Here is a 19,102-nt window from a genome sequence, read left to right on the forward strand (position 1 = left end):
CTGGGCACAACAGGGAACAGGAGGCAACTGGAGAGGTCAGACACGTCCATCAAGAGACAGTCATGTCAGGAGCCTGGGGACTGCAGCTCACCGCCAAGTCCTGGCTACCTACTGTTTTTTGTGTGCCCTGCAGGAATGTCTTCTTAGGTTTTTAAATAGTTGAATGTCCGTCAAAAGAAGAGGAACAGTTTGTGACACAGTAAGATGATGAGACATGAAAATGTTGTGCATAATCCACTTTGCTGGAGTCCTCTCCTTCTGGCCCTTTCTCGTGGCTGCCTTTGAGTGACAGTGCCAGAGTTCAGAAGTCACTACACAGGCAGTGTGGCCTCAAATATTTGGGAGGTCTCAAATATTTGCCACGTGGTCAAAAGTGTGGTGACCGTGTTCTGGAGGCTCGGTAATGAGGGCCTCACAGAGAAGGGAGGTTCCTTGGGCTGATGCTGGGGTCTTCAAGGCATCGCAGAACACTCAGGTGAGGTCTGGGAGTAAGCTGTACTCACAGGCTTCATACAAACCTGGCTATGGCCAAGTCCTCCCACGGGGCTGGCAGTGGCTTTGAGCTTTGACAAGAACAGAGCAGTTGTGGGAGCGAGCTTCTGATTTACCTGAACTACTGAGTAACTGTCCCCAACAGACACCTTTGGTTCTCCCTGCTTTCTCTGCTTGACATGTCATTTTACCATCTGCTTATGGTCTGTCTCTCTCTGCCCCCTTTCTTCACCAATTGCTGACTTCACTGGTCAATCCATGAGCTCCCGTCCACCCCTCCCCTGCACCATGGAAGGTGCCAGCAGTCAGGTCGCAGATGTGGTCTGCTGAAGAAGAGAATTTGAACAGAAATAAAGAATAACTTGTCCCTCAGTTACAGTTGTTAGATTTTTTACTCCAAGGACCAATGTCATCAAACAAAAGCATTCCTCTATCCCAGGTCTTGGGGTTGTGGGAAAGGAAAAGAGTGACTAGGTTGGAAGGAAACCAGGGGGATGGGAGTTAATGCCATCTAAGCAGAGCAGCTGAGGAGAGGCAGAGAGGGAAAGAACTCAGCACCCTCAGGGCAGGCAGGGCACAGGGCTCCAGAGAAGGAAGGGGCTGGGGAGGCCACATGCATCTCTATGCACTGTAGGTGTCAACCCCCGTGAAGCAGGTGCGGAGGTTTCTCAGGGAGGTTTTGATGTGCCAGCATGGTTTTGGTTTTGGCCTATTAGGTCAAGTTCAAGTTCAAGCCCTTGCTTGTGTCCACATCCCGGTTGCCAGCTTCCATTCCTTGCCTAGAGCTCTTATCAAAGCGCCTGTTAGTGTTTCTGCTGTGGAGGCTGCCGGTGTCTCTGCAGAGGCCCGTTTTGTGTGGACGGCAGCACTTTTTCCCTGCCTGCCGATCCCAGGAAGGTAGAGAGCCTAATCACGTTCCGTGCAATCATTCCACTGCTAATTACATATAGACAGAGCTGAATCACCAAGCTGATTCCACTCGGGAAAAAATGCAACCCAATTGATGATGCCATAAGAAGACTCTCTGAGACACTTCTGATTAGACACTTCTGAAACCCGCTGCATCCTAACTCATTCGGAGGAAGCAGGGGCCTTAGCTACAAGAGCTTTTAATGAGGGGTGTTTGTGGAGATGGACAAACCAAGCTCTTTTCTTATTCACTCCAGGTCTAGCTTGATGAAGGCTTTTTAGTTCCCCCTTAGGAAATGTGCAATAAAATTATTTAACCTTAGGAAATTAGGACACAAAAAGGACACTCTTTATGTGTCCAGTTCTGTATCAAAAGAAATAATAAACTTAAAAGATATCTGCTGGTTTCTTAAAAGTCACCAAAGAAGGTTTGAATAGTTCATTACAAGCGCCAGACTAGTCACCAGAATTATAGTCAGCTATTTCATTCATTCAGCCTTGACCATATAATCATTCGATGACTTCTGTGTGTTCAATGCTGCTATACATATTGGAGCTAAAGATAAATAAAATACCCTTCTGTCTTATAAATCTGAGTGGGGTAAACACATGCAATTACATAACAATGCCCTGTGATTGGTGCAACACTGAAAGCAAATAAATGGATAAATAAATAAACTGTAGAAAGGAGGAAAGGAATTTTGATCACAAGAAAGGGTTCCCAAAGGAGCGATATCTAAGATGGTTTTGAAGGCAAGAAGGGAGAGGATGCAAAGCACAGATTAACAGCTCAGTTCGTAGGAACTTCATGGTGCGCCTAGTGGGTGGGGGGAGAAAGGAGCTGGGAACAGAGACTCTAAAGACATGGATGGGAGCCAGCTCAGAAAGAGGAGTGGAGCAGGACAAGGTGTTAAGGATGGGGGAGGTGAGTTTTGTTTTGTGTTGCAATCATTTGGGGATCAATACTAAGTATAGTAACCTGGAGGAAGGAGTATCAGTGGAGGAGGGGTTGTAATGATCCAGAGTAGGTAACTGGGATTGAATTAACACAGTTAACAGTATGAGAGAAAGAAGAAAATGGATTTGTGGATGGGAGGGAAGGAGTGAGTGAAAAAAGTAGGAATCAAATGTGACTCTACTTTATCCTGGGAGAATGGGGAGGAAGCCCCACCACCAGCAGAGATGAGCAGACGCAGGGTGAGAGCAGGTTTGAGGGGTGAGATGATGGTTCAGCCCGGGGTGTCTGGGAGACACGTGAGGGGCGTTTCCCTGGCAGTTCCAGAAACAAAAGTCAGCAGATCGTCCTGGGATGCTGACATGGACATGAAAATGGGAGTAGAGCTGGTCATTTAAACTGTAGACATGGGATTCAGAGTATACGTTGACCAAGGGGAGGAGATAGAGGAGAGCTGAGGCGGGGGTGGGGGGGGCACTTTAAAGATGCCATCAAATTGCCAAATTGCTCCTCGAATCTGTTCCTTCTGACTCTTTTAGATCCTCCTTCTGTGAAGGATCTAAAAAAAATTTGCTCAAATTCTCTCATACAATTCTCAGACCCAACCTAGGAAAGAGCAATAAAAGCAGTTCCACATGTCACTAACAAGGGAACTGGGGCTCAGCAGTTTACTCAAGGCTGCGTAATTCCTGAGAGAAAGAGCCATAATGAGGGCTCAGAAGCACCGAGTTTGTTCTGACAAATCAGGGTTGTCTTGTTTTCTTACACTGTGCTCCATCCGCACGCAGGTGTGCACGCCTATGTTCAGATTTTGTGTGAGATGAAGCGAGATGGAAGGAAACCTTAGCAGTGGAACTGATGAAAGAGTAAATGAGCTCCTCTTTTTCCTGCACCTCTCTTCACTTCTGCGTGACGGGATGGAAGGCCCACCTGTGTGTGGAGTTCCACTCGGAGCTGAGGAGGGAGGCGGTCCCAGACAGCCAGGCAGGGTCGTGCACGCATCTCAGCCAGTGTGATTCGGTAGCAGGTAGATTTGGTGGTGGGTAGATTTTGAGAACTATTTGCAAAGATTATTATGTTATGTTAAATATGTTCAAAAGTGATAGTGAAAGTGGCTCAGTCGTGGCCAGCTCTTTGCGACCCCGTGGACCACATAGTCCGTGGAATTCTTCAGGCCAGAATACTGGAATGGATAGCTGTTCCCGCCTCCAGGGGATCTTTCGAACCCAGGGATCAAACCCAGGTCTCCCACATCGCAGGCTGATTCTTTACCAGCTGAGCCACCAGGGAAGCCCAAGAATACTGGAGTGGATAGCCTACCCCTTCTCCAGCGGATCTCCCCAACCCAGCAATTGAATCGGAGTCTCCTGCTTTGCAGGCGGATTCTTTACCAGCTGAGCTACAAGAGAAGCCCTAAATATGTTCAAAAGCTATAATCAAATCTAATATAAACAAAGATTTTCACCATGCCTCCCTTTCTCACTGGACCCAAATAACCCTACATCCTCAGACTTCCTCTTACCCTTGTGGGTGGCCTGTGTCTCCATCTCCTCCCTGGGCCAACCGGAAGTGCAGGCTGGCATTTCCAGCTCCAGCATTGATGACACTTGCCGCTTTCTCTCAGGATCCGATCTGAATTTATTCATTAGATTATTTTAACTATAGATCTGATCGCACCTCGGGCTTTCTTCTATCTGCCTTCCCCCAGGCGGACATGTTTTCCCAGCCTGTTCACTTGGTACGGCACCAGTGCTCCCTCCGTGTCCAGGAGGCCTCTTGTTGGCCTCCAGTGGTCGTGGGTCTCGGGAAAAGAACAGAACCCCACCCACTACCCTTCGTTCCTCCTAAGTCTGGGTGGGAGGAGAACTCCTCTTGTTTAGTGAACAGAGCAGTGCTCAGATCTGCATGCCTATTCTTCAAAAGGATGATTTATAAGTTACTTCACTTTCCATCCTCTACAAAATATTTAACATATACACAAGTCTGTGCTTTACTCCTAGAGTTATTCCTTTTTCCGATCATCAGTTATATTTTAAGGAGTTTTCTCATTTTTCTTTGTAAGACTAGGGGTTGATAGAGACTTGGTTCCTTGCAGTCACTGTTTGACGAACCACAGGACCATAGAGGGGGCAGTATGAATCTTTCTGGGTCCTGTGCGCCTTTTAGACCCTTTTTCAGAAAGAAATAGAATCTCTTGTTAAAACACATATGAACACATACAGAGGCATACATGCATGATGTCATTTCCTTAGCTTCAGAAACCCCTAGGGTTGGAGTTCTAGTTTTAAGATAAAAAATCCTGCTCTTAATCCAGAAACCATCTTCATGGCTAAAGCACAGACAGCCTTGCTTTCCCAAGGCAACTCAGGATCAGGTGGCTACAGTGACCCCCTGCAAGTGGACTTCTGACCATTTGTGTGCATAATAGAGCCCGGAACCTTAATCCATTAAGAATCTTTTTTTAAAAATCCATTAAATTAATCTGGACAAGGATTTTCAAAGCAACTTCAAATTCTGCAGCCCTCGTTCCTGGCTTATATCTCTAGGGATTTAGAAAAAGAGAAAGCAAACAGCCAACGTTCGAGGTAATATGACACTGCGGAGTTCTATATTTATCCCCTATCAATGTCTTTCAGATCAAATTGGCTGAGTTTACAAATCAAAAGCTGATTCCTTCATTTATTTTTTTAATTTTTTTTTTTTTTAGCAGCCATCAGCTGCACCATTGCAAACATCCAGGTTCCAGACATCAAGCTGCAAACTCTAAATCTCCAGCTGTGCGTTTTCTGACTTTGAAACCATCCCCCATAATAGGGGGTCTGCATGCAAACCTGAGCTAGGGGTCCTCGTGAAAAGGCAGGCAGCAGAGGGGCACACAACCCCAAGAGGCCAGCCAGCTGCTGGTGCTGGGTCTGCAAAAACAGCTTGTTGTTAAGGGAAGGGATGGGCCCTGGAGATACATGGGACCTGGTGTGGTGGAGGGCAAAGGGGCCACTTTCATATAATTGTGTTTTGGTTGTAGCTCCTCCTTAATACAGATGTAAAGATGATTCCCAGAAAGTGTCCCACTTTAAAAATTAAGGGAATTCTCTTTTCTTTTTATATATCCATAAAATATATTTCATGTATGCATATTCATACGTTTTCACCAGCATACATTTGGTTTCAACTGTCACATGAGTTCTTAATATATGTCAGGATCTATGCAAGTGTTTTGCTGTTTCCTTTATCGATAGATAGGTAGGTATGCAGATAGATTGATAGATATATAGATGATAGATATGGTGTTAGATGGATGATACATAGATAAGTAGATAGATTGATAGGTTGAGAGACAGATAGTCAAGGCAATTTACAGTTGAATCAGTTAATGTAAATTTAATTGGGTTTCTAATTACTGCTTTATGATGGAATCAGTTTAATAGGTTAATGTGAAGGTTTGGGAACTCCGTCGTCTGTGTGGGGACGCTGTGGGAAATGATGAGGTGTTTCCCAGGTCTAAGCTCCACCTGCAGTAGCGACAACTCTGAGCTTGGCAGGCAGGCGTGAGCGGGGACTGCAGCTCCTTCTCCCAAGTAACCAATGCGGATGCGTTTAGGGAGGTTTCCTCTCCTGTAATGGGAGCCAGAGACTCAGGAAAACTCATCCCACCCCACTCCCCAGCACTGGCCCTTGAGTTTGATGCACAACATTCTCATCGACCGTTTGAAGCTGTACCTCAGTGCAAGAGCAGGAAAAATCCAGAACTTTTCTCTGAAGAGATATTTGACATTCACTCATTCTTAGAGAGATTGTTAGACTCTCCGTTCTACCAGCCAGGCCATCTGCATCCAAAGGGAAGGTCAAGAAAAATACATACATGTGTATGAGTGTGTGTATGTGTGTGTGTGCACACGTGTACACATGCTCAGTCATGTTTGACTCTTTGTGACCCCAAGGACTGAGCCACGCCAGGCTCCTCTGTCCATGGGATTTTCCAGGCAAGAGCACTGGAGTGGGTTGCATTTCCTTCTCCAGGGGATCTTCCCAACCCAGGAAGATTGAACCCATGTCTCCTGTATTAGCAGGCAGCTTCTTTACCACTGAGCCACCTGGGAAGCCTCTAATGTGTGCATGTGTGTGTGTGTGTGGGTACGCCCCCCCCACCACCCATGTTGGTGGGGGGTGGGCAGCGCTTCCCAGGTGGCTATGTTGGTAATCTCCAACATGGTAATCGCCAGTGCAGGAGAGGTAAGAGATGCGGGTTTGATCCCTAGGTTGGGAAAATGACCTAGAGAAGGAAATGGCAACCCACTCCAATATTCTTGCCTGGAGAATCCCGTGGACAGAGGAGCCTGGAGGGCTACAGTCCATAGGGTGGCAAAGAGTAGAATACGCCTGAAGCAACATAGCATGCTCCTATGTGTATATATGTATGTTCTTGTATTCTTAGCTGTGAAATTAGAGACATTTCTCCAGCCCCTAGTTGGTCTCACATGGGCTATACAGCTGCACCTGCCTCCTTAGAAGAAAGGATCCCCCGGAATTGTAACCTTTGTAAATAAATAAATCAAGACTTTGGTTTTCTAAGTAAAAATCTCCTAATTTAAGAGAACAAGAGTAGAACTTTCTAGTCCCGGGATCTCTGGTGAATCGTTTGTAAAGTTATTATGATTCAGTCCTCCTGGAAAAGCAGAGATCTGACTATTCTTTCCTTTTCACACTGAGATGCTCCTGTAGCAGGGATCTGGAGTACTGAAATATGCTCATATCAGTTATGGGTCAGTAAGGCTAATCATGAGAGCTGCTGGTTCTTCAGGGTTTACCGTGTTCTGAGTACTTTACTGTACTTATTGAATACTCACAACCACCCTATACATTGGTGTCATTTTCTCATTTTAAAGAAGAGGAATCAGAAGAATGGAGAGTGAGCCATCAGCTAGGATTACCTCAGGGGCCAATGTGCAAACATGGGAACTCACCCCTGTCCACAGTGCGGCGGAGGCCAGTGGGGCTAAGAGCTGAAATCAGCACTTCAGCCGTTTTGCTCCAGCTGAATACCAGTCCCTCAGAAGCTCTCCTGTGTCGATTACTCAGCAGTAAAAAACATTGTATTAATATTTATAAATGCCTTTTGACACTGGTCATCTCGCCCTGTCACAGCAGATGTGGCTTTTGTCTGGAGCCCACGAGCCCCCAGCCTGATCCAACAGCCCCAGGATTCCCCCAACGCCAGGTTAAGATGGCCCTGAGGGCCCATCTCCATGCCTAGAGACCCCAGCTTTATCTCCTTGCTAGTTCTCGGAGGCCCCCTCCATGCAGCCCCCCACCACTGCCTCTTCAGGCTGAAATAGAGCAAGGGTCTGCTATAAGGGTTTTTGTCTGAAGCCTGGGAGCCCCAAGCTGCTGTGAGTTCTCAGCAGGGGTGGCAGAGGGGGCTGAGGAGGCTTCCTTGCTGCATCGGCAGCTGCTGACTCTGGGTCTCATAGCAACCTCGCCCACCTCTAATGTCTTCCCTGAACACATCTTCTCTAGTTCCACCCTCTCCACTTCCTCCCTCAGACCTCAGACAAGTCCTCTGGCTTTCAAGGGCTGCTGTTGAGGATACTAACCATGCTTCTATCACCACATGTTTGTGGACCAGACCTCTCAGCACCTGAGCAAAACCATGGCTTCCTCCATCAAAGCACAAAACTTCCAGTGCTGCTCAGCTCAAAATCAAGACACCTTGGAGGGACACCCTCTTACCTGTCCTGTAAAGAGCTCTCCCCAAAGCCCAGTCGGCATTGAACAGGAACTTCCTGATCCAAATCAGAAGGGAGGAGGGAACCAGAGTCTAGAGGACTAGTTTAGGACTAGACGAATCTTCCCAGGTGGGCTTTCCCTGGTGGCTCAGCTGGTAAAGAATCTGCCTGTAATGCAGGAGACCTGGGATCAATCCCTGGGTTGGGAAGGTCCCCTTGAGAAGGGAACGGCTACCCACTCCAGTATTCTGGCCTGGAGAATTCCAGGTACTGTGTAGTCCATGGAGTCACAAAGAGTCGGACATGATTGAGTGACATTCACTTTCAGACAAATCTAGATGAATCTAGGACCAGACTAGTCACAGAATTTGAGAGAATTTTTTAAATGATTCCAAATTTGGAATTCTAGAATTCTATGCTCTTTTTTGCTCTTAGTTTCTGAGGTCCAGTGATATTTTATTTCAACTCATATTAAAGCAAGGAGACAGCTGTGCCTTCTTCTCTCCAATAGCTGCAGCTGTTCTCCTTGACAAGTGTTTCTCAGGTGAGATAAAAATGATAGCCGTGGCTATTATTATTTTCAGTTATACAGATTTCAAAGCCCAATCTATGTACTCAGAAACTTGGGGTTTCTTTTCCAAAGGAATATTCCTTACACAGGGCGGTATTCATCCTTCTGTGGGTTATAAACTTCTGAGCTGAAGTCCTCCGAAGAGTACGAAGCTTCTTTGGGGCTTCAGGAAATGAAATCCAACCTGCTTCCTTTCCCTACTTGGATTGTCAGAGTCCGCTTAATGAAACAGTTCTGTTCCTGAAAAGTTGGTTGCAAAACAAATTCTGTTAGATAAATCACATTTCCTCATGGATCTCCATTTTTAAATTAAGGATGCATCCCCCAAGGAAATAATCAGCCACAGGATTAAATATAAATCATACTCAACACTCGATAAAACTTTTAAAATCACATATTTAAAGAAAGGCTATTGTTAGAACACTAGTGGTGATGATATTTTTTAAAGTCAGGGGATACAATGATTTTGCCAGGAACAATTGCCAAAGGTGGTGCTGTTTGGGAACAGAGCGAATGGATAAGGACGATATGATACATATATACCTTGGAATATTATTCAGCTATAAAAAGGAGCAAAATTGAGTCATTTATAGACATGTGGATGGACCTAGAGCCTGCCATACAGAGTGAAGTAAGTCAGAAAGAGAAAAGCAGGTATCGTATATTAATGCATATAGATGGGAACTAGAAAAAGGGGACAGATGAACCTACTTTTAGGACAGAAATAGAAACGCAAATGTTGAGAACAGACTTATAGACACAGTGGGGGAAGGGGAGGGCGGGATGAATCGGGAAAGTAGTGTTGCCCTACACACACTACCATGTGTAAAATGAAGAGTTAGTGGAAGGCTGCTGCACAGCACACGGAGCTCAGCACGGCGCTCGGTGACGACCTCGAGGGGTGGGGTGGGAGAAGGGTGGGAGGGAGGCTCCAGAGGGAGGGGATATATGCATGCTTAAAGCTGATTCCTGGGTCAGGAAGATCCCCTGCTGAAGGGGTAGGCTATCCATTCCAGTATTCTTGGGCTTCCCTGGTGGCTCACATGGTAAAGAATCCACCACCTGTGATGTGGGAGACCCAGGTTCGATCCCTGGGTTGGGAAGGTCCCCTGAAGGAGGGTATGGCAACCCATTCTAGTATTCTTGCCTGGAGAATCCCCATGGACAGAGGAGCCTGGAGATCTACAGTCCATGGGGTCACAAAGAGTTGGACAGGAGTGAGTGACGAAGCACAGCATAGCTGATTCACGTTGTGTACAGCGGAAACCAACACAACATTATAAAACAATGATTCTCCAATTAAAATTAATAACATAGAAGCAATAAATAAAAAGAAAAAAGAGGTTGACAAACTTCAATTATGTAAACTACATCCTGAGTGCCTTGAAAGCCAGAAATGCCCAAGACGTGGTCCCTGCTGTTAAAGAGCTTCAATTACATGGGAAAATAAAGCCAGTGCACAAGGCATAAAACCACCACTAGAAAACACTCATAGCTGCAGGATTAATAGGTGTGGGGGCCATCCTGTGACCTAGTGTGCTGCCGCTGTCCACATGTGTGATCCTGGACTCATCTAAGCTTCAGTTTCCCACATGAAAAATACAGGATTGACCTAAATCCCTAATTCCCAAAGTTGAGTATACATGAGAGTTTTTAAAACTCCTCATCCAAGGAGATCCTGATTCAATAGGTATGACTGGCAACTAAAATTCTCTATTCAAACAATGATTCTATGCAGTTCTACTGACGTCAGCCTCTGTCCTGCCTCTGTGGATCTGTTTTCTTTTTTTCTTTCTTCCAATATTTTTATAAATTCTCCATTCAAGTGACAAAGCACTGATCATTTCATAACCAGAACACAGATGCTATTAAAGGAAAACTTTCCTTGAATCATTAACTCTATAAATTCAGATTTCAGTTCATTTATTTTCTTTTCTGTTTGCTTGTTTAAGTAGTACTGATGGCTGCCTCATTTCTGGTGATTCAGAGTTTTATTTGTTATCTACATATATATATGTATGTTTAGTCTGTAAGTCAGCTCTGACTCTTTGCGACCCCATGGACTGTAGCCGGTCAGGCTCCTCTGTCCATTGGATTTCCAGGTAAGAATACTGGAGTGGGTTTGTCATTTCCTTCTCCAGGGGATCTTTCTGGACCAGGGATCGAATCTGGGTCCTCTTCATGGGCATGCAGGTTCTTTACCACCAAGCCGCCTGGGAAACCCATATATGTATATATATGCTAGCTTTCTCTCTGGTTTTGATATTTTTGCTTCTAACTGAGAAAAAGTATATGAGGAGAAAAGTGAAAAATATGACAGTGAAAGCTAGAATGTGTAAAGCATTTTGATCTATACATATTAATTTTCGCATACCTTACCCATTTTAATTAGGAAGTGTAGGGACTTCTGCTTTATTGTTTATGCCAAAGCCTTTGACTGTGTAGATCACAACAAACTGTGGACAATTCTTCAAGAGATGGGAATACCAGACCACCTTACCTGCTTCCTGAGAAATCTTTATGTAGGTCAGGAAGCAACAGTTAGAACTGGACATGGAACAACAGACTGGTTCCAAATTGAGAAAGGAGTGTGTCAAGGCTGTATATTGTCACCCTGCTTATTTAACTTACATGAAGAGTACATCATGCGAAATGCCGAGTTGGATGAAGCACACGCTGGAGTCAAGATTGCTGGCAGAAATATCAATAACCTCAGATACACAGATGACACCACCCTTATGGCAGAAATTGAAGAGACTCTTGATGAAAGTGAAAAAGGAGAGTGAAAAGCTGGTTTAAAACACAGCATTCAAAAAACCAAGATTATGGCATCCAGACCTGTCCCTTCATGGCAAATAGATGGGGAAACAATGGAAATAGTGACAGACTTTATTTTCTGGGGCTCCAAAATCACTGAAGATGGTGACTTCAGCCATGAAATTAAAGGACACTTGCTCCTTGGAAGAAAAGCTATGACCAACCTGGACAGCATATTAAAAAGCAGAGATATTACCTTGCCGACAAAGGTCTGTCTAGTCAAGGCTATATTTTTTTCCAGTAGTCATGTATGGATGTGAGAGTTGGACTATAAAGAAAGCTGAGCATCAAAGAATTGATGATTTCAAACTGTGGTGTTGGAGAAGACTCTTGAGAGTCCCTTGGACTGCGAGGAGATCCAACCAGTCCATCCTAAAGGAAATCATTCCTGCATATTCATTGGAAGGACTGATGCTGAAGACAAAACTCCAATACTTTGGCCACCTGATGCGAAGAAGTGACTCACTGGAAAACACCCTGATGCTGGGAGGGATTGAAGGCAGGAAGAGAAGGGGAACAACAGAAGATGAGAGGGTTGGATGGCATCACTGGCTCGATGGACATGAGTTTGAGCAGGCTCCAGGAGTTGGTGATGGACAGGGAAGCCTGGTGTGCTACAGTCCGTGGGGTCACAAAGCGTCAGACACAGCTAAGCAGCTGAACTGAACTGAACTGTGGGGACTTCGCTGGCAATCCAGTGGTTAAGACTTTGCCTTCTGGTGCAGAGTCGTCCAATGCACGGCGTGTGAGTTCAATCACTGGTCAGGGAGTTAAGATCCCGCATGCCTCGAGGCCAAAACACCAAAACATGCAAGGGAAACAATATTGTAACAAATTCAATGACTGTACTTTTTCTCTAATTCCCCATTTGTTCTAGAGAACGCAGTTTAGTAAAATTAAGCTTCCTTGGTTTTTGCAGGATGACATTAGCGTAATTCTCTTCCTCCGGTAATACAGATATAGATCGGTAGGAAATGTACACTTTGCCCAAATCTTAAACTATCCAGCTTCCTTCCCTACTTAAAATTGCCTGATATTAATATTGTAAATTTCACCTACAGTAGCGCAATGTTCCCACAAAAAAACTTGAGAATTTTTTTTTTACTATGATTGCCCTAATATTTACATACTTGCATTTCACCCTATGGCAATATCCCCCTCTCTGCCTCACCTTCTCCATTTGGATGTTCCTATAACAAGTTCATCAGAGTTTGGTTCCTGTAAGACTTACTGCGGTCACACAAGAACCTGTTTGATTGGTAGAATTAAACCAGATGTGTGATCTGTGGTTGGAGAGAACAAGGGACCCGGGAACTCTGTGTCGTTTTGTTTCCTTGCTTTGATGGTGTCATCGCAGCCTCCCAGGAGATCTGAGGTCCTACCAGCCACTGTCCTGACACTGGAGCTCGATCCAGAAACAGCTCACCAGAGCTAATTTATTTCCTAATGCTACAGCACTGTTAATTTATAAATTACACTGGTAATTCGAGCTATTATTAATTTCAGATGGTGTAGGGCAAGCCTAATTAAAATATGACACCAATTGCCACACATATGTACCAAGGACCACCATTTAAAATTAATGGGAATATTAAGTGTGACACGAGTGTCCGCAATGCTCTGCACAGTAATTACAGCATCTAGCGGGGAAGATCTGACAAGTGCAGGCTCACGGTGGGTGCAAATAAACAACGACAACGTAAAAGGAAGCAAGAGCTCTTCACTTAAGCCTCTTCTCATTTCCACCACCCTTCGTCCGTTCAAGGTTAGTGCTCTTTCCCCGAAAGATGCTTAGGGAGCAGTGACAATTAAGGCCACTGTGCTTACTGGTGGGGACCATGAGTCTCTATGGGTTAATGTTGACTGTCTTCTCAGGTTCTGGACTTTGGGGCCTTGCTTGCTACTTCCAGTATCTTCTTGGTTCTTCCTATGAACTTATTAACATGTGCTTGCCTGCTGTGATAGATGCTGTCCACAGGTAGTACAGGCAGGGGAGCTCCTGTACGTGTACACTACCGGTTTCATAGGGCAGAAAGACACCTGGGGGATGCTCAGGTTGGACTAGGTCTGGATGGTGACAGACTTGTCAAGACCCAAGACTCCCCTCTGGGCAGGCAGTGGTCCCTCTGTGTACGAGAGCTGTTGTCTTCTATGTCATTGTCATCGCTCCTGCTATTACCGTTATAAAAATGGTGAACTTAGCAACGTCACAGAACAAATACAAGCATTGTTTACACGTTGTTATTGTTGTTCAGGCACCCAGTCGTGTCTGACTCTTTGCAACCCCATGAACTGCAGCATGCCAGGCCTCCCTGTCCATCGCCAGCTCCCGGAGTTTGCCCAAGTTCATGTCCATTGCATCGGTGATGCCATCCAGCTATCTCATCCTCTGATGCCCTCTTCTCCTTATTTACATACCACGCACATAATTCTTTGTATGACATCAGTTTCTTTTTATTGTCATATTTATTTGCGGCATCACAGATACAGGCAGCATTATGGAGAGGTTTTATTCCCTGGGGGAAGGACTGTGCCTCTTCCCTCCCCCTCAGAATGGGCCCCCACACTGTGTTAACATAGCCCTGATCCTTTGAGTCTGGACCTCCAGGAAAATCATAGGATAACTATATAGCGCTTTCAAAGTGGGTTTCAAAGTGCTTTCATGTAATCGGTTTATCATTTGTTCCTCCAGACATCCCGGTGTGCTCTGTGATGGCCTAGAGGGGTGGGATGGGGGTGCCTATCTCAGACCCAGAGCCTGACTGCTTGGTGAGACTCGGGGAGGATGAACACTGACATTATTCATCACTTACTGAGGACCGGCAGTTCTCCAGACTCTGTGCTTGGTCCGGGTGGGAGCACTGTACCTGGTCCGCTGGGGAACCGAGGACACGCTAGTGATGTAAGAGGTAGAATGGAGGCAGGCGGGGGAGCTGGCGTCCATCCTGAGAATCTGAGCTGAGATTGGTTTGCTAAGTTTGTGCCTTTGGTGTTTTTCCTCCTATTTCCTCATCCCTACTCCTGCAGCTGTGGGCTTTGTGAGTGAAGACGAATACTTGGAAATCCAGGGCATCACCCGGGAGCAGTCGGGGTACTACGAGTGCAGCGCCTCCAATGACGTGGCGGCCCCCGTGGTGCGGAGAGTCAAGGTCACCGTGAACTGTAAGTAGTCTCAGGCACCCCCACTCAGCACCTTTGGGAGGTGCTGCCCTCCTGGCCACAGAGAGAGCTGGACCCCAGTGCCAGCCTTGACTCGGGGCAGGAAATGGGGCAGCCTCGCTGTCCATTTTCTGCTTTCAAGAGCAACAGTTCTAAACTCTTCAAGAAAATAAATGGGCGCTGAAAGTAATTCTATATAATCCAAAACTTGAGTCCTAAAAAATCACTACATGACATTCAGTGCATAATTTATACAAGCTTGTCTTTGAATCCCAATTTTTACTCATAATGTCACCAAGCTTCTCATTCTCTGGACAGTCATCTCCTTAATAGGGAGCAAAAATAAAAAGCACGTGTATGGAAGAAATATTATAATTTATGTTTATGGTATGCTTATGTTTTCTCATCCTCTTCTAATTATGTATGCTGATTGACATGGTTTACATTCACAATTGAACTATAAATAGATAAACATACACATATCCAATATGAGAGGGTATGTCTCATACCTGTTTTTTGCTAATAGAGGTACTGAACCCAAAAAGCTGGAGGCCACTTCTCTGGACTTCTCCTCTCCCTTCACCATCCAATTCTCTCTGACATCGATGCTGCTCAAAGTCCCCACTCCCTCATGCATTCTCTCTAGGTTCCTCGTTAGGTACCCTGACTCAGGTCTCTAGGTCATTCAGAAAGTTTTCCCAGCTGTGCTGATTTCAGATGTTCTTAGGACAGAATAGAACCCAAGGGTTAAACCAGCAGACAAGAAGAGTTTCTCCTTCCAAACTTGGGGTGGGGTTGGACATAGAGGAAGAATACCTTGGTTTGATGTTTACTCCTTTACTTTAATATGTTGGTTTATGTTACAATTCGAGCCTAATTAACACAAAGCACTTGAAGAATCAAGGAAACAGGTGAAGCAATCATGCCATTTTTGTACTCTACCACAATTTCTTTTTAAAGTGACATAATTTACAGTTAATAAAGATTAACCTAAACAGTAAGGAGATGTAAGAGAAGGGAAAAACCTATATAGGGAAATAAGAGAAATCTATGGGTAAGTCAGCACACGATGTTTATAGCCTCAGGTGGTCAGATGCGGGTCCAGGATTTGGCTTTGAGGTGCTAAAGCAAAGAGAGGAAACATCTTTTGGTTTGAGGTTTATGTCCATAAGATAAAAGTGAATTTGTCGCTTGGGAGAAGCACTGCTTTTCTCTGATGCTGAGACTTGAAAAATAATTTCACTTTAAGGTCTCTATAAATAGAGCACAGCAAGCATCGCTTGCAGTGGCCAGGCAGTGGTTGGCTGTGGCTCTTTTCCATAGTGCATTTCAGTGCAGCTGTCGGCATGACAAGGGTGATTTGGCAGAGACTTGGAATGAAAGCAGGCCGAGTACTCAAGTGAAGTTGTTCTGGCTGTATTCAAGGGTCCAGGGTAGAACACTCCAAGAATGACAGATCTGTATATCCCCCAGGCAATTCTCCAGGACTATTATTTCTTGAAACTGAGTTTTCGATGGGAATTGAATAGCTTGAAAGCTTATATACTCTGGCAAAAAACTGGTGTGCAGAAAATCTATAGGGCTAGATTAAAGGTACTGTCAAGCCATGGGGCATACGGTGGATGGAGTTGGCTATCTCCTATGAAAGTGGAAAAGTTTAAACAGGAAATAGGCCTAGATGCCTGCTCATCCCACTGGTGTCCAGAGGGGAGTGGAGGCAGTGCGCTCGAGCCTTTCCCTGGTGATGCGGGACGGCTTCATTCTCCGGCACTTCGTGGAGACCGGAGTTAGAGTGGGGCCTGGAAAACAAAGCGAGGGGGCATTTGAGATGCTGTCGAATGTCCTCTCTTCGTAGATCCTCCATACATTTCGGAAGCTAAGGGGACGGGCGTGCCTGTGGGACAGAAGGGGACGCTGCAGTGCGAAGCCTCCGCGGTTCCCTCGGCAGAATTCCAGTGGTACAAGGATGACAAAAGGTAAGACTCCCTTCCCCTCTCCCTCCCTTAAGAAGAAGGAAGCTCTTCCAGGTCCCTGGTTCCACACAGATGCAAATGGATTCCTGCAAAGTCGTCTCTTAAGTGCCTCTTACCTGTGAAGGAGACACAGTACCCAGACCAATCTCTTCTTGACGTGAATGAACTTCAGCTGTGTTTGTAATGCTGCCATGCAGAACTGTCACTCGCCAGTCAACGAGCCCTTTCTTTAGGAAAATGAACTGTCAAAGGAAAGACCACCAGGAGCCCTGGCAAGCCTGTGAGGTTTTTATAGGCCTGGGAAATAATGTGTTCTGCCCGCAGCTATTTTTAACACATGCCCAGGCTTGCATTAAGGCGTCAGGAGTGCTCCCGGTGCTGAGTTAGCTTCGGCCCAGGATGCCGGTTCCATCCCGGGTGCACTCAGTGGTGGCGCAGGGGCGTGTCCGTGACCGACTTGGCGCTCCTTTGTGCAGAACGTACACTCTCACGGCAGGAGGAAAGACAAGGGTCTCCCATCCCCTCCTCTTGTCACAGCTGCCATCCGGATGTTTGCCTGACTCACTGAAGTTTGTCACTGCGAGGAGTTATCAAATGGCACGTTAGCACAGGGTTCAGCAGCTCTGAAAGCCAGGCAATTACTGCCATCAAAGAGCTATTTTAAGGTGGATGAACAGCAATTGATGGGCAAGAGCTGTCCACGGTCAGAACCCAACTTGGTGAAAATGGGAGGGGGCAATGCAGGGTCCTGAGGTGTATGTGGGGTACAGGAGGGGGAAGGAGTGACGAGCCTGAGAAGCTGAGGGAAAAAGCCACAAAAAGGGCAACTTTGGGAAGGAGAGAGGGTGAACAACTCCAGGCCAAGACGCAGATTGAGAGCGACCCAGCTGCTGCCCGCAGGACTTAATATCCCCAGTGCTGGGGGCTCTTTACTCAAAAGGCCAGTGTTCACGGCAGCACTAGGTACAGTACCCAAGATGTGGAAGCCACCGAAGTGCCCACTGACAAATGAACGGATAAAGAGGATGTGGTACGTATATACAGTGGAATATTAGCCAGCCATAAAACAGAATGAAATAATGCCATTTACAGCAACTTGGATGGACCTGGAGATTATCATAGTGAGGGAAGTGAAACGAAAAGACAAATGCCATATACCATCACTTATATATGCAATCTAAAATACGACAAGTGAACTTATTTACAAGATAGAAACAAACTCATAGACAGAAATCAAGCGTGGTTATCACAGGGGGAAGGGAGGAATACAGATAAATTAGGAGTTTGGGATTCACAGATACACACTACTGTTGCTGCTGCTGCTGCTGCTAAGTCGCTTCAGTCGTGTCTGACCCTGTCCGACCCCATAGACGGCAGCCTACCAGGCTCCCCTGTCCCTGGGATTCTCCAGGCAAGAACACTGGAGTGGGTTGCCATTTCCTTCTCCAATGCATGAAAGTGAAAAGTGAGAGTGAAGTTGCTCAGTCGTGTCCAACTCTTAGCAACCCCATGGACTACAGCCCACCAGGCTCCTCCATCCATGGGATTGTCCAGGCAAGAGTACTGGAGTGGGGTGCCATTGCCTTCTCTGACACACTACTGTTAAATATATATAAAAAAGATAATCAACAAGGGAAGGACCTACCTGCTGTATAATAGAACAGGGAACTATATTCAACATTTGGTAATAACCTATAAGAGGAGAGAATCTGCAAAAGAATATATATATATATGTGTGTGTGTGTATATATATACATATATATATGAATGTATAACTAACTCACTTTGCAGTACGCTTGAAGTTAACATGACACTGTAAATCAACTATACTGCAATAAAAAATAAAGTTAGGGACTTCCCTGGTGGTCCAGTGGTTAGGACTCTGCTTCCATTGCAGGGCATGCAGAGTTGACCCCTAGTCTTGGAATTAAGATCCCACATGCCACACAGAGCAGCCAAAATATTTTTAATTAATTTTAAAAAAAAAGGCCAGTCAGCACCAAGAGCCCCCCTGCTGCTGCCGCTGCTAAGTCGCTTCAGTCGTGTCCGACTCTGTGCGACCCCATAGATGGCAGCCCACCAGGCTCCCCCGTCCCTGGGATTCTCCAGGCAAGAACACTGGAGTGGGTTGCCATTTCCTTCTCCAATGCATGAAAGTGAAAAGTGAAAGTGAAGACGCTCAGTCGTGCCCGACTCTCAGCGACCCCATGGACTGCAGCCTTCCAGGCTCCTCCATCCATGGGATTTTCCAGGCAAGAGTGCTGGAGTGGGTCGCCATTGCCTTCTCCAAGAGCTCCTCTAGTAGTGCTTCTCACGTGGAAGGATTATAATGAGCCACAGCGGAACCTCTGACTCGTGACCTGGTTGTAAACAAACTTCAGGGGTTAATGCAGAGCCTCTAGTCGGAGGTTCCGCTGTGGCTCATTATAATCCTTCCACGTGAGAAGTACTTCTTTTTTGTTCTAAAGCGCCAGTTCCAGCCGCAACTTGGGTGCACTGTATT

The 19,102-nt window shown here is 45.8% G+C and overlaps 1 protein-coding gene across 4 annotated transcripts in view; it reads left to right on the top strand.

Moving 5' to 3' along the window:
* NTM (neurotrimin) overlaps positions 1 to 19,102 on the top strand; it is a 409,668-nt gene that overhangs the window by 372,412 nt on the left and 18,154 nt on the right. For all 4 annotated transcript variants that reach the window (XM_068976205.1, XM_068976206.1, XM_068976207.1 and 1 more), the window contains exons 4-5: positions 14,495 to 14,629; positions 16,482 to 16,602. In XM_068976205.1, the coding sequence (XP_068832306.1) occupies positions 14,495 to 14,629; positions 16,482 to 16,602 (256 nt within the window). The remainder of the gene's footprint in view (positions 1 to 14,494; positions 14,630 to 16,481; positions 16,603 to 19,102) is intronic.

The sequence above is a fragment of the Capricornis sumatraensis genome, chromosome 8, assembly GCF_032405125.1.
Source record: "Capricornis sumatraensis isolate serow.1 chromosome 8, serow.2, whole genome shotgun sequence".
NCBI classification, from domain to species: Eukaryota; Metazoa; Chordata; class Mammalia; order Artiodactyla; family Bovidae; genus Capricornis; species Capricornis sumatraensis.